The 14,931-nt window shown below is 33.1% G+C and overlaps 1 protein-coding gene across 1 annotated transcript in view; it reads right to left on the bottom strand.

The window, feature by feature from the left end:
- Si (sucrase-isomaltase) overlaps positions 1–14,931 on the bottom strand; it is an 80,445-nt gene that overhangs the window by 48,436 nt on the left and 17,078 nt on the right. The window contains exons 13-20 of the mRNA XM_032896729.1: positions 13,640–13,753; positions 12,733–12,817; positions 11,277–11,394; positions 9,448–9,619; positions 6,834–6,950; positions 3,382–3,536; positions 1,868–1,952; positions 1,084–1,140 (exon numbers count right to left, since the gene is read on the bottom strand). Of these exons, the coding sequence (XP_032752620.1) occupies positions 1,084–1,140; positions 1,868–1,952; positions 3,382–3,536; positions 6,834–6,950; positions 9,448–9,619; positions 11,277–11,394; positions 12,733–12,817; positions 13,640–13,753 (903 nt within the window). The remainder of the gene's footprint in view (positions 1–1,083; positions 1,141–1,867; positions 1,953–3,381; positions 3,537–6,833; positions 6,951–9,447; positions 9,620–11,276; positions 11,395–12,732; positions 12,818–13,639; positions 13,754–14,931) is intronic.

The following is a 14,931-nucleotide window of genomic DNA, read 5'->3' as shown; positions in this document are numbered from 1 at the left end:
GTAACATAATTGAATCATAAACCAAGTCGATCAATAAATATTGGAGAAATTCCTGTATTATTTTACAGAAATTAAAATAAGGAATGCTTCTGTAGGACATACCAAAACCCAATTTGATGGAAGAAGTAATAATTTGTCCTATTTTTTTTAATACCAGAGTAGTGTAACTATTGCTAAAAATGTAGGATCGGAATTATGAATTTCCCATTTCATATAGCAAGAATCATTATTAATAGAAAAATGTCAAAAGAAATTTTAAAAAGATAATGATAAGGGAATGAATATAGTCATTACATTCATTGGACCAGTATAAAATAGACACAAGCAATGAAGCATTACACTGAACTCATATATATGTTTTTGATGTGTCAATTAAAGCAACATATAAAGTCTTTGAAGTAAAGTCATCAACTTATTTGTTCAGTAAACATTGCATACTTTCATAAAGTAACTATGTTACTTCATAAATATATATAATTAAAAAATAAGGATGTAAATAACAGGACAAGAATGCACACAAAATAAAGTATTTTTGCGTTAAGAAAGTCTTTTCAAATATTCTTTAAAACACAAGTTCTGCACAACCAAACATGCAAATGTGAAATATAGTAAGTTTTAAAGAATATAGCTATTTTAGATTATTTGAATCTGAAATGGTGCTACTAACCCCATTTTCAAAATAAATAAATAAATCAAATACTTGTGTCTATGTATTTGTGAATGCTACCATTTTGGCTATTCTAGTTGGCCATGAAAAACATTCAAAATTATTTACATTTTTAATTTTAAAATGTGTACACCTTTCTGAAAAAAGAGAAATGTAAATTATAAACAAAGAATTAAATGTTTTCATTTCTTTCAAAAACACACCATTAATTTCATATAAATATGAAATTATATTTGTAGGTTAAAAATATGACATATTATTTACTTGGCTCATGTGTAATGAAGACTAACTGTAAACCAATTTTTAGGTAGATTTCCCAATGTGCAATATTTTTACAGTAATTTGAGAAGTTCTCTGCATTCATACACTGTGTGTACAGAAACATATAGATAAAGATATTCATATATGTTACTTACTGTTTCATAATCATACCAGGTAGCATCAGGAATATATGCACTCACGTTTTCTACTCCCTGAATTAAAGAAAATTCGTGTAAACATACAAAATACATATGATATTAAACACAGTTTTGAAATCCCAATTCTTAAGAAAGAACTTTGACAAGTATTGCTTTAGATTTTCCATTTTTCAGGAGAAAAAAAATGCTTCTCTGTTATTTTACTCCAGTAGTTCTGAATTATAAACTTAACATTATAATGTGAAATCCATATCAAGTGGCAAATAGACTACTGTTTCTGTGGCAATTATAATTCAGATATGCACTTGTATTGCTATATACCACTTGCTTATTGTGATGCAAAATGTTCGTTTCTACACATATAAATGGAGACTAGAATTTAGAACCCAGAGACACTTACATCTCACTTCTATTTTTTGGCTTGGCTGTTTTTCATGGATATTTTACTACCACCTTAGCAAATTTGTAATGTTTGTATCTTCCTAAGTGTGACCTAATTAACATTATTAAAAGCTTTGATTGAAGGCAAAAAACAAACTTTTCAATATAAAATTGATCATGCACAACCTCCTTTCTACGTTCTTCCTTAAGTATTTAAAAAACTAGATGTATCAAAAAACTTTGTTAAAATTCTTTGGCATTTTAAGTTTCATTGAGAGATTGTGAAACTAAAGTTGTTCACTGAGCAATAAGTGTTCTCTGAGTTCTTCAAAACTATATACATACTCGGCTATGCCAAATTGTCTTTAAGCAATAAATTAAATGCATAGGTAAAGCCTACCGGTCTCAAAACAGGAGTGATAAGTAGTGCAGGGCCCCACAGAAACTGGGTGTCCTCAATCCAGCTGTTAGTGTCATCATAAAACCTTTAAAATAATTAGAGTATTTAATACATAACATTATAAAACAAGTGGAGGTAAGTTGCTTATTTTCTTTATCTTATCAGTTCTTTCCTGAAAAATATTTATTTTAAATTTATTTTTTATATGTCATCCTGAAGCAACAGTTTTAATGTAGTTCATGTGGACATGTAATACATGTAGACAGACAGACATAGGGGAAGGAGGCAAGTAAAAGAGAGCAGGGAATGGCATGAGTTATTGCCATATGTAAAAAAGTAAAACCAAAAGTATCACATATATATTATATGTTATATGTTTATGTTATAATAAGCAACTTGCTGTTTTCTTCTAAGGCAGGTTTATGAATTCCCAGAATTTATTTAATTCACCACTTTCAATGTTTCACTAAAAAATCCTAGTATGTATTTAAAAGAAACATTAGGTCAGTTCTTAAGAAAAATCCTGTAGGTTCATAACAAAAACCAAGTAGACAATGTATAATTTCATATCTACACCACATTATTGATGGGTTGTAACAGTATGTGATTGGTACATTTTCAATCTTTCTTACTAATATAATCTCCCTAACACAGTTTATCTTTAATTTCTGATAAATCTTCCCTATCATAGCTTAATCTGTCTACCAGAAAATTAATTTTATTTATTACAACCATAGAACAATTCTAAAACTTTTTTCAACTAGAAAAATAATAATTTTAGACTCACTTTGTATCTTGATTCCTCACTATAAGTGTTTAATTATATGTCTGAATATACTTTTATCATTATTTCTGTGTGTGTGGTATGATATGCATGTTTGTAATGAATATATATATATATATGATATAATATATGTATGTGATATGTTTGTACGTTTATGTATGATATGTTTTGGAATACTATGTGTATCTGGTGTATGTGTTTACGTATATGTGTATATGTGTGTGTGTGTGTGTGTGTGTGTACATAGGCATGTGTATATTGTTTTGTGTGGTGTATGCATTTCACAAAAGTGAGCACTTGGACATACCCATTATCACATATAAAGACCAGAAGAAGTATTTTCCTCTGTCTTCTCTTTCTTTCATTGTCATGATCAAGGTATCGGACTGAATTAGCTCACCGTTTAGTCTAAGCTAGACTGATATATCCGCTAGTTCTTGGGACCCAACTCTCTCTAATAGCCTTAATATTGCAGTAGCATTCAAAAGTAACCATCTCTTGATATTAGAACTTAAGTCCTGTTGTTTGCTGAGAGAGAGAGAGACAGAGACAGAGAGAGAGAGAGAGAGACAGAGAGACAGAGAGACAGAGAGACAGAGAGACAGAGACAGAGAGACAGAGAGACAGAGAGAAGGAGACAGAGAGACACAGAGAGAGAGATTTCTAACCCTCTGAAACAGCTTTCTCATCCCTTACATTATAAGTTTTACTCATTATTATTAATACTTACTCATAAAGAAATGGCCTTGCGACTGTCTCACCAAACATGTGGGCTCTATAGAACAGAGTGTAGAGGAAAGGGAGTAAAGTATAGCGGATGGTTAGGTAGTGCCTTGATGTGTTTACCAAAAGAGAGTTTTGTCCGAAAACAGCAGGATCCTGTTCCTATACAATAGCAAAAGAAATAAAAATGAGTAAAGGATAAGTAAATAAACATTAAAATTAAACCACTTCAATCGTTGTTAAGAGCAAATTATTTGAATTTGAACTCTTCTATGAAAAACTTTAAATTGTCCCTATTGTAATCTCTTTATGTCTGAATGTTTTAGGCTTTGTATCCTTGGTTATATTAAAGAATACACTTCTCACTTAAATATATAGTTTAAAAAGATGAAAAATAGCCAGAAAAGCTTTTGAACACTTAGTTCTCTTTAGAGTGGCTCCAAGTTTCATGTTCTTAAAATATTTGCCAAATAATCTGCGGTCCCTTCCTGTTACAAGAGCTTGCCTATACCTGAATGTACTCAGCTACATGGCATAATTTGACCACTGACCTAGATATAACCCATTCAAGCACAGACCTGAGTGTGCTTAAGAATTCTCTCTTATGCATAGCCATCGACCACAGAAGGAACGGAAACAATCTACGGTTCAGAAAAACAATGAACAAAGTTTCCTGTCCGATTAGTAAACCTCAGCTTTAAAGTTCAATATTCTCCTTGAGACCGGAAGATCTACCTATGAAACAACTTCCTCCTAGTGCCAAGTTTGTTTACATAGTTTGCTAGAGGGCCAGAGAACTTTCTGAGCCTCCTCCTTAAATGTACAGTGAAATCATATTGTCTATTTAGTAAGCCCAGCCACCGAATATACAATGGGGCTATTGTGCCTGACTCTTTTCTAGAGATCCAAGGCTCTTCTAGTGGTTGTGTTCACCTCAACATCTTTGCCAATGGCCTGGCAGAGTCTCTTGGAACCCAGGTATGGGATGGCTCTCCCTGCCAGGTCACCACCCTTCTGCCAGATTCAGGATGCCGATGCTTGTACAGTGGGTTGACCAGTCTCACCACTCTGTTGGCTCATAGTCACTCTGGTACCTGCCACATGCATCCCACTAACTAAGCATTACTGTATTCATCCTGGAATACCATTTGCTATTTAGAAAACTCAAATGAGTGCAGAATATGTGTATAGATCTCTCCTATGAAATTGGATTCTTCAGAATCTCCTTTGTTCCCCATTTAGCTATGTTCTTGATGGTTCTCGCAGACTGAGCTCTGTATTGTCTCAATGGAATTGAGGTTTTGTAAGAGAGCAACTTGTAAACACTGAAAATTGTCTTGATCATCATGTTCTTAACTGATTTGCAGGGTTAAAAGGATATTACTATACTCTCTTTAAAATATGTCTATTCTGAGCAGAACATCGATGGCTTATGCTCTAAGATCAAGAATTAACAAATGGAACCTCATAAAATTGCAAAGCACACGCATCCTATAAGGCAAAGGACACTGTAATTAGGACAAACAGATTGTGTAAAGATCTTTAACAATCCTACATCCAATAGAGGGCTAATATCCAATATATACAATAACTGAAGAAGTTAGACTCCAGATAATCAAGTAACCCTATAAAAAATGGGGTACAGATCTAAACAAAGAATTCTTAGCTGAGGAATATCTAATGGCTGAGAAATACCTAAAGAAATGTTCAGCACCCTTAGCCATCAGAGAAATGCAAATCAAAACAACCCTGAGAGTCTACCTCACTCCAGACAGAATGACTAAGATAACTCAGGTGACAACAGATGCTGGAGAGGATGTGGAGAAAGATGAACACTCCACCATTGTTGGTGGGATTGCAAGCTGGTACAACCACTCTGGAAATCAATCTGGAGGTTCCTTAGAAAATTGCACATCTGAGGAACCAGCTGTATCACACCTGGGCATATACTCAAAAGGTGCACTAACAGATAACAAGGCCACATGCTCCACTGTGTTCATAGCAGCCTTATTTAAAGTAACCAGAAGCTGGAAAGAACCCAGTTGTCCTTCAACAGAGGAATGGATACAGAATAGGTATCTACACAATGGAGTACTTCTCAGCTCTCAAAAACAATGACTTCATGAAATTCATAGGCAAATGGATGGAAATAGAAAATATCGTCCTGAATGAGGTAACCCAATCACAAAAAACACACATGATATGCACTCACTGATAAGTGGATCTTAGCCCAGAAGCTCAAATTATTCAAGATACAATCCACAGACCACATCATGCTCAAGAAGAAGGACAACCAAAGTGTGGATGCTTCAGTCCTTCTTAAAAGGGGGAACAAAAATATTTACAGGAGGAGATATGGAGACACAGTTTGGAGCAGAGACTGAAGGAATGGCCGTTCTGAGTCTGCCTCACCTGGGGATCCAGCCCACTAAATCCAGACAATGTTGCTGATGTCAAGAAGTGCATGCTGACAGGAGCCTGATATAGCTGTTTCCTGAGATGCTCTACCAGAGCATGACAAATAAAGAGGTGGATGCTCGCAGCCAACCATTGAACTGAGAATGGGGTCCCCAATGGAGGAGTTAAAGAAAGGATTGAAGGAGCTGAAAAAGTTTGCAACCCCATAAGAACAACCAACCAACCAGAGCTCCCCAGGACTAAACAATTACCCAAAGAGTATACATGGACAGACCCAGGGCTCCAGTTGCTTGTGTAGCAGTGGATGGCCTTGTTGGTCACCTATGGGAAGAGAAGCCCTTGGTCCTGCCAAGGCTGGATTCCCCAATGTAGGAGAATGTCAGGGTGGAAAGTTGGGAAGGTAGGAAGGGGTAGGTGATTGGGGGAGGAACACCCTCCTAGAAGAAGGGGGAGATGGGTGGGATAGGGTGGTCATGGATGGGAAAACGCAAAAGAGGATAACATTTGACATGCAAATTTAAAAAAATCCAGTAAAAATAATAGAAAAAAAAGAAAAAAGACATGCATAAGAAAAGACATGTCTATTATAGCTCACAGTTACATATTTTAAATGAGAAGAGCTGAATTTCCCAACATTTCTGTTCCTACCATTTCAAACTAATGCTTTAAAAGTTAGTTTGAGTTTACTGGGATGTTCATTGAACTTTTACTAATCATAACAAAGTGTCTTTGGACTCAAATCATATTATCTTGAATTATTTGTTTTCCTTTTACAAAAACAGCTAGGAGTCTTGCATAGAAAGTTATATTTTGTTATAAAGTAAACTGAAGCTCATTTAGAATCCAAGATGAAAATGAAAATGAGGTATGGATGCATTATGGTTTGTGATTTCCTCAGGTGTCCATTTTATACATAAAACTTAGTTTCAAAAATGTATTAATAAAACATGTTATGTTCCTAAGATCTTACCTTATGAATGTTGTTTAAAAATACAGTTGTGTTGGTTTCAAAACAAACCCAGGAGGGACGTTGTCACTTACCCTGTAGCCTTCTGCATTGTGGTTTCTAGAAAATGGGTAAAAGGCTCCCAGTTGCATCCATCTTCTGCAGAGTTCTTCTGTGGTGTCAGCCAAAAATCCACAGATGTCGGCCCCTACCTACAGGACAGGGTTGTGCTTACTCAGTGTCGACATTCTACTTTACCTAGGACATCCCATTTCGTGCACCAGTCAATGAGCATTGCTCATATAGTCTCCATGTTCTTTTTTTTCCTTTCTAGACATCCCCTTAAATGTCTTACTCTCCAAGTTTGATCCTTCTTTTTATCTGTCCACATTATTATAATTCTGTTTCCAACTGCCTTCCTCCCCTCACCTCCCCACCCTGAATATTCTTATTGTGCGTTTTCAGAATTTGTTTTGATGACCCGGCTTATTGTTTTTTTATCAACAGTTTGCAGGAAGTGTTTTTCACCAATAATTAGCTTTGAGTTCTCTTGTTTCTATTTAGATTGAGATCTTCTGACATTCTTGAATATATGCCAGTTTCTCTTTAGTATTGCTTATCAGACACATTTGGCACAATTTTCTATTGTCTTTTTTTTTAATAGATTTACACTAGGCATTATAAATTTAATATTAATCATTTAGGATTATAAACCGATACTATAATTTCCAAAGGTGGTTTTCTACTATTAAACTTTAAGATTTCTTTCAGCGAACTAAATAACTAATTTCATTTTAATTTAATTTATATACCATGACTGTAAATTGCATTCATTATGTTCTGTTTGAGACATACATGTCTAACATGCCACGAATTATCCTCTTACATTTTTGTCTAAAATTATTAAGCTGTACTTTAATCCAAAATTTTAATCTACCTGTTACTTTTTTTAACAGAATATGTGAGAAATAGCAATATGTTATTTTGTTTGGTTAAATGCATAATCAATCTTCCTTCTAAATATTTGATAGTTTTTTTAGATATCTGCAAAGATATGGATCACTTAGAAGGTATGTGCATATGTGTGAGCCTGTATCCCTTTTACAATAGTAAGCATAATTGAAAACCCACAGACCATATACACAGTGTGTTATTTCCTATTTCTTTATGTGGTAGGGTGAAAGCCTGTACAGTGAATTTAAATTTCTATTGCAAATCTTAAAGGGAGAAAGCAACAAGAGACAACAGAGAAGGTAGGTACTGGAATATTCATGACACGTTCAGAAGAGGAAGGTGACCATCGAGGTTGGTCTTAAGAACCAAAGTTCTAGGTTCTACTCCTAGCTGAGGAGCTATTGATAGTGAATGGCTCTTGAGGAAGAGCTAATTGTCTTCCAGAACGTTACCCATGCTAGGCAAGCGCTCTACCACTGAGCTAAATCCTTAACCCCTCTCCATGCTTCCATAGATTGCCCTACACCAATGTACATACTTTGTGCACTAAGGGGACTCAGTATGCTTTAAAATTAGCACATGACGTTTGGATGCAAATTTGGGGGTAATAGAGGAGGAAATGGAGGAAGGGAATTAGATCAAAAGCCATTATAGGCAGATATGACATATCCAAATGATAAAAGATGGGGTTAAGAATGATGAATGTTAGCAGGGGAGGATAAATAAGAAGAAAATATAGTGATGCATATGGAAAGCAAATAAAATATTTCAAAATAAATGTTAAAGATTGTTAATATCAGTGTTTATTTTTTAAAGAATATTTTAACTGAAATCCTATGTTTTTACTGCATGCTTTAACTTAATGTGTTCGTGCAACTTTTCAAATAGTAAATTTGTGTATTTGGTTATATTTCACTTTGCTTCATTTAAATAACTTTTATTATTATAAGTATTACTTTAATAACTTTCTATTTTTGAATTCATACTCTAAAATTTCTACATTTATTTTAATTTGCCAATATTTATTTATTTTATTTTATTTTGCTTCATTTCTTTTTACTTTTCAGGATGAAGATCTTGCTATGTAGTCCAGGTTGTCCTGATACATGGTACTCAGAAATCTATTCTAATCATGACTCTAGCTTCTTTAATGCTGAGACACACCATGCCCATCTCCCTTTTTAATTTTTTATTTATTTAGAGTTTATGGCTACAACATTTCCAAATGGTTAAAACCATATAAACTTTGACTAAGAAATATCAGATTAATAACCTTCAGTCATAAATTGATTTTCTTTCTTTTTCTGAAAATTAGCCTGGTTTTGCTGAATTTACACACACACACACACACACACACACACACACACACACACACATATATATACATATATATACATATATATACACACACACACACATTATATATATATATATATATATATATATATATATATCATGATAACATGTTTTTACCTTCCAAGTTCGCTATTGTGTGTGCAAGTTATTTTGCTTCATTTGATTTTGGGGGTTCACTTTATTGATGAATGTGATGGAACACTTAATAAGTGTAAATTCACTTCAAATATTTTGTGATGACGTTCTATAATTTTGACTCTGTGTTTTCTGCTAATTGTTTTTAGAATTATTAACAGGATTTTCATATTTTATATTTAAATTTTATTATATTTTTCTCCATCTTAAAATTTTTAAACATTGCTCTGCCCCTCTCTCTTGACTAATAGCAAACCATCTTACCAAAGGCATGCCAAATATGCCAAACTCCAGCATTCCTGTGATGGACCACTCCATCTGCTCCCACGAGGCTGTGTTGTCCCCGAGCCAATGATGAGCATGCCTTCCAGAGCCAGCAAAGGTTGACCGGGTGAGGATGAAGCTTCTCTTATTAGGAAAAACTCTTTCCACAGCTCTAGAAATATAACCAAGTTAAAAGATAAGTAATACCTAAAAGTAAAAGTAAAATACATTATTTTAAAACATACTAGTTTCAAATGTGTATTTGATCCTTTCTCTGATACAAGGTATTTAGAAAATTCTGTGAAATTTTATCATCTATATTGCATTTTGCTACTAATATAAGCCCACTTGAATGTATTCTGCTCAAAGACATAAGAAGAATGTCTTTGAAAAAGATTAAATTTTGAGTAGTTTCCCCTATTTATTACTAAAATGAAAGCATAACACGTGTACTGGCAATTAGCATAGCCTACAGACATTTGAAGATTTTCTAACAATTTCTAATAGTCTATCATTTTTCTATCCTCTATTAATAGTGCCTGCCCATTAATGCAATTTTCTATCAAAGGGAATTCAACAGAATAACAAACAGACATACAAAAGACCCAGGTGTACCTCAAAATATGAAGTCAACTAGGCTTCCTCTGTTAAAATATGGCATCCTCACATACCTTTTCCATAGCATAATCTGTTTTATATTGAGCCATAAGATAGTGAGCTTTTTATCTGATAATTTACCTAAATAATAATGTAATGTTCCACACTGCATTCATGTCTTAGCTATTTTATGTTTAAATGCTATTAATTAGTATAGAATTATAATATTTTCCCTCCTTCCTTTCTCCCTCTAGCCTATACCAAGAATGCTCCCTCCAAACCACTCCAAACCATCCTTTGTCCTTCACTTTCTAGTTTATAGTCTATTTAGCTACATAATCATAATCATAATCATAATCATCATCATCATCATTATCATCATCATTACATGTATGTTTGTATAATTAGAAGTAACAACATTACAAAACTATATACTACAATTTTGGGGCATTGTGGTTTAGCACCAGCAAGTCATTAACACCTGAATATATACTTGAGAAGGTTATAAATCCTGAGAAGGTCTGTGTGTTATCCATTACTGCTCTGTAGACCCTTACAGAACACTAGCAAAAGAAAGGAAAATCAATGTGTACGGAATGCCTGTTCTTTTGTACCATGGTTCTTATTCTATTATGCTCTCCTAATTAGAAACTAAATTTTAGTTGGAACACTTATTTTTGGAGGGTAAAGAGCAGTTACAGTATCACCATTTTCTTAAGCCAGTTGAGAATTTTATGATTGATAAAAACAACTATAGTGGAATGTCAAGGCAGGGAGGTGGGAAGGGTGGGTGGTCGGTTGGGGGAACACCCTCATACAAGAAGGGGAAGGGGATGGGATAGGGTGTTTATGGATGGGAGACTGGGAAAGGAGATAAATTTAAAAAATCCAATAAAAATAAAGATAAAGCAAAATTATTTTAAGAAATAATAACAAACTATATTTTTTCTTTTCCATAGAAAGCAGAAAAGCATTTTAAAAGAATAACCTTTATGTAAAGAACAAATCTTTGCTAAATATGCATGTTATTTAAATCCTGATAACATATTAATTTTGATAACACCAATATTAATAAAAGAGAAAGATATTTTAATACCATGGGATTTTTAACTTGAAAATATTTTTCTTTCTGACTCTTGCAACATTCTTTCTCATTTGCTATAAACTTCCAGAAACACACATCTAAGGAAAACATAATGAGGTATTGAGTTTCTGTCTGAAATTGTACTTACTGCTCTGTGGCTATAGCCATGCTGTACCCATACAGGCTATGTACATCATACTGCTTCCCCCAGTGCTGCACAGCATCCATGCAAAGAGTTTTGGAATACATGACTTTGTCAAGAATACCTTTAGAAAATAATATAGCATAGTCTTCTGAGATATTTTGATATTTGTACGTTTTTAGTGTATTTTGTGTAAATAATCAAAGAATCACAAAAGACTACATTTAGTTAAACAATATTTGATAAGGTTCCTGCATTTCATTCCTATAGAGACTGACAATGATTTTAGGTACAATAAGTATAAACACATTACGCATTAATTGCATTACATGTAATGTGTTGTATTTAATTAAATGATACTTCATTGTTTCAATAATAAATAAATCCATGGGAATTGTCTTTATGACTATTTATGACTTCATGAGTACATTGCAATTTATACATTGGTATGGTGCAGTATTTATCTAAATACAAATTTTCATCATTTGCAGCACACTAGTTGATTTAAATGTGATCATGATTAGGAGCTGGTGGGATGGATCAGTAAGGAAAGTGCTCAATACACAAGTACAAGGGCCTGAGTTCACCCACATGAAAACCACACATGGTGGTGACCACCTGTCATCCTAGTCCTGGTAGGTATAGACAGGTGGATCCCCAGAACTCTCTGGCAGTCTGTTTGTCTGTATCTCCTCTGCCCCTTCTCTCTCATTTAGTCAATCAACACACTCTAACTTTAAAGAATAAACCTTTTCTTAAAAAACGAGTTTTGAGTAAGGTTGCTTGTCTCAATAATTAGTAATCCTTAATGTGAAAACACGAGCACCAGAATTTACATATCAGCACCCTAATAACTTGATATATGTAGAGTGCAGTTCTATAATTCTATTCATTAGAACGTGAATCTTTAAGGTTTTGTGAGAAAATATGAGTTTCAATTTCAGGGAGGATGCCTACCTTGGTAGACTAAACCCAGGGTGATAGAGAGATAAAGCAAAAAGCTTTTTTGAGGGTTCTGTGAATTTGCGCAGGTATATGATTCCATAAATATTAGCATATACTCATTTAGACATAGATAAGACATAAAGAAATAAAATTTACAAAATAATATGAAGAGGGAAACATAACATCTACTCTTGAACATGAGTTCATGTACGCATATGCAATTATATACATGCCCACACAACACACAGAAAAAGTGAATAAAAATATTGCAAAGATTAAGAGAAAAAACCTTCGGCATCTCATACATGACCATGAACACATGCATAGAACATACATACATAAATAAGTGTTGCATTAATGTAGGGGTGTTACATTTGGCAAAGAAGAAAGAAAAATCATTAAATTTAGCATCAAAATTTATAAAAAAATTTGTGATTTAGAGAATATGCATTAGAATGCATTAGTTAACAAAAATTTTGGCTCAGCCTTGTGTATTTAGTAAGCAAATGAAGTTTACCAGGAGTAAAAGGAGGGTAGTTCAGCAGATTAGAAGTACACCCTTTCAGAGACCCTTGAATAAAGCTGGAAACTTCGTTCATGTCCTAAATAGAAAAGGTTACAAAGCAGCAGCTTAAAATAGTGAATAACAGATTCCCCACGCTATTTAAAAATATTTCAGTCTTGAATTCTTGAAATTGGTTTATTTTGATGTGATCTATCTGATATATGATATAGATATATGATATCTCTCATATCTCATATGTATGATATAGTCACAGGTATATGTGTCCATGAACATAAGTAGTCTCATATAGATGTAAATAAGAAAAAAATTAAATTTACAAAATATTAAGAGGAAAAGTTAACATCTAATATATATATATGTACATTTTACATATATATACATATATATGTATGTATACTTAAAAACAGAAAACACAAACTAAGACAAGTACTTTAGACCGGAGTGATGGATTTTAGGTGTTGCAAACACCTCTCATTTTACAGAATTATAAGTATATTCAAAACACATTTATACATTTAACATTTTTTAGAGAGTTGTGTCTGTCTTCTCACTGTAATCATACTCATTTCTAGTGTAGCCATTAATTTACATCTTTGATGATGACAAGCAGTTGTCTACTTTCTACCATGCTCTCAGCCAGTGCCTTATGCCAATATTCACTTAATCTACATCACTGTTTGTTCCTTTCTTCCACATGTATGGTGTTTACATGTGTTAGTAAGTTACATAAAATATGTAAATTTCATTAAGAATACATTCTAGTGTGTGTGTTTGTGTTTGTGTGTTTGTGTATGTGTGTGTGTGTGTGTGTGTGTGTGTGTGTGTGTGTGTGTCTTTGTCTTTATGGGCATAACATTTTCTGTTCACCAAATAAAACCATAAAACAATAGTTACTTACAATCCATAGTCCATCATATTGGACTTGCTGATGGAAAAGATTGCATTCATTTGCCCACCACTCGATGGTTTGGGGATTAGTAAAATCTGGGTACACTGTTAATCCTGGCCATACCTAGATCGATAAATTATTCACATTTAAAAATAAATAAAGAGAATTTTAAATATAGTAGTATTTAAAGCAAATGTAGTTAATAATATTTAACACTATTTTATCTACAATATTGTACTTCAGTATTATGTGTGACTGATGTTCATCATACATTTAAAATTATCTCAATATTTTTAAACATACAAAAACAGTTAAAGTAAATATGAGGAAATATCACTGAGTATTTAGTAAAGAAAACATGATGGAAAAAAAGTTGCCATATAAAGTAAAAGTAAATGTTTTTCTGAATATCCTGGTAGACTAGATTATCTCAAGTAATATATCTCAGTGTCATTAATTGAACAACTATTGTTAAATTTACAAATACATCTACATTCAAAACTTCAAAAGAAGAGAGCTTCATTGCTATGGCAATATGTGCTAAATATTGTTTAAGTTTTCTAAAACTTTTTGTAATTGATAACATGATTTACTCAAACTTTGGGAGAGAAATGTTTTTTTTTTTTTATTTTACAGATAAGGTAGATTAATGAAATTCATCTTACAAAGTGATACAAATGACACACCGAGAGGTTAAATTGGATGTTTAAGGTCATACTTCCCACAGCTAGTTAGCAGAAATTTAAACTCAAGGTGTCAAGGACCTAACTCTATTATATCAAAGATAAGGTATTTTATATTACCTCTTTATTATGCAAGTGATTTCAAACTATGATTTCTCAAATAACAGTATTCACAAGAAGAATTGATTTCTAAATAGTTTTAAAACTAGATAAACAATTTATTATCTTTTGATCTGGCCAGTATCACAGTGACAAGTGTTCACAAACAGACTGTTGGATATCAAGGACTTGTGTGCGTCTGGTTAAGTTTATCACAGGAGAAAATGTTGCCTTGGAAAATTTAAGTTTGCAAATTGTAGTAAGGATAGATATAATATTTTTCATTGTCATAAATAATGGTTCAACAAATACATATTTACATTTTTTATTTCCTCACAGTTTTATTTAGATTGTTTTTTTTAACCACAGCATTGAATTACCAACTCTATGTGTTCAGTCATTATTTGTGTTGTTACAAGGAATGCCCATGCTTCTGCTAGTATTTACTCTGTACAAACATACATATCAAGGGCTGGGAATGTGCCTCCACCAGTTAAATCTTTGTCACATAAGATTAGC

This window comes from Rattus rattus, chromosome 3 (assembly GCF_011064425.1).
Source record: "Rattus rattus isolate New Zealand chromosome 3, Rrattus_CSIRO_v1, whole genome shotgun sequence".
Taxonomy (NCBI): domain Eukaryota; kingdom Metazoa; phylum Chordata; class Mammalia; order Rodentia; family Muridae; genus Rattus; species Rattus rattus.
Note: the sequence above shows the minus strand (reverse complement) of the source record. Positions and strands in the feature narration are given on the sequence as shown.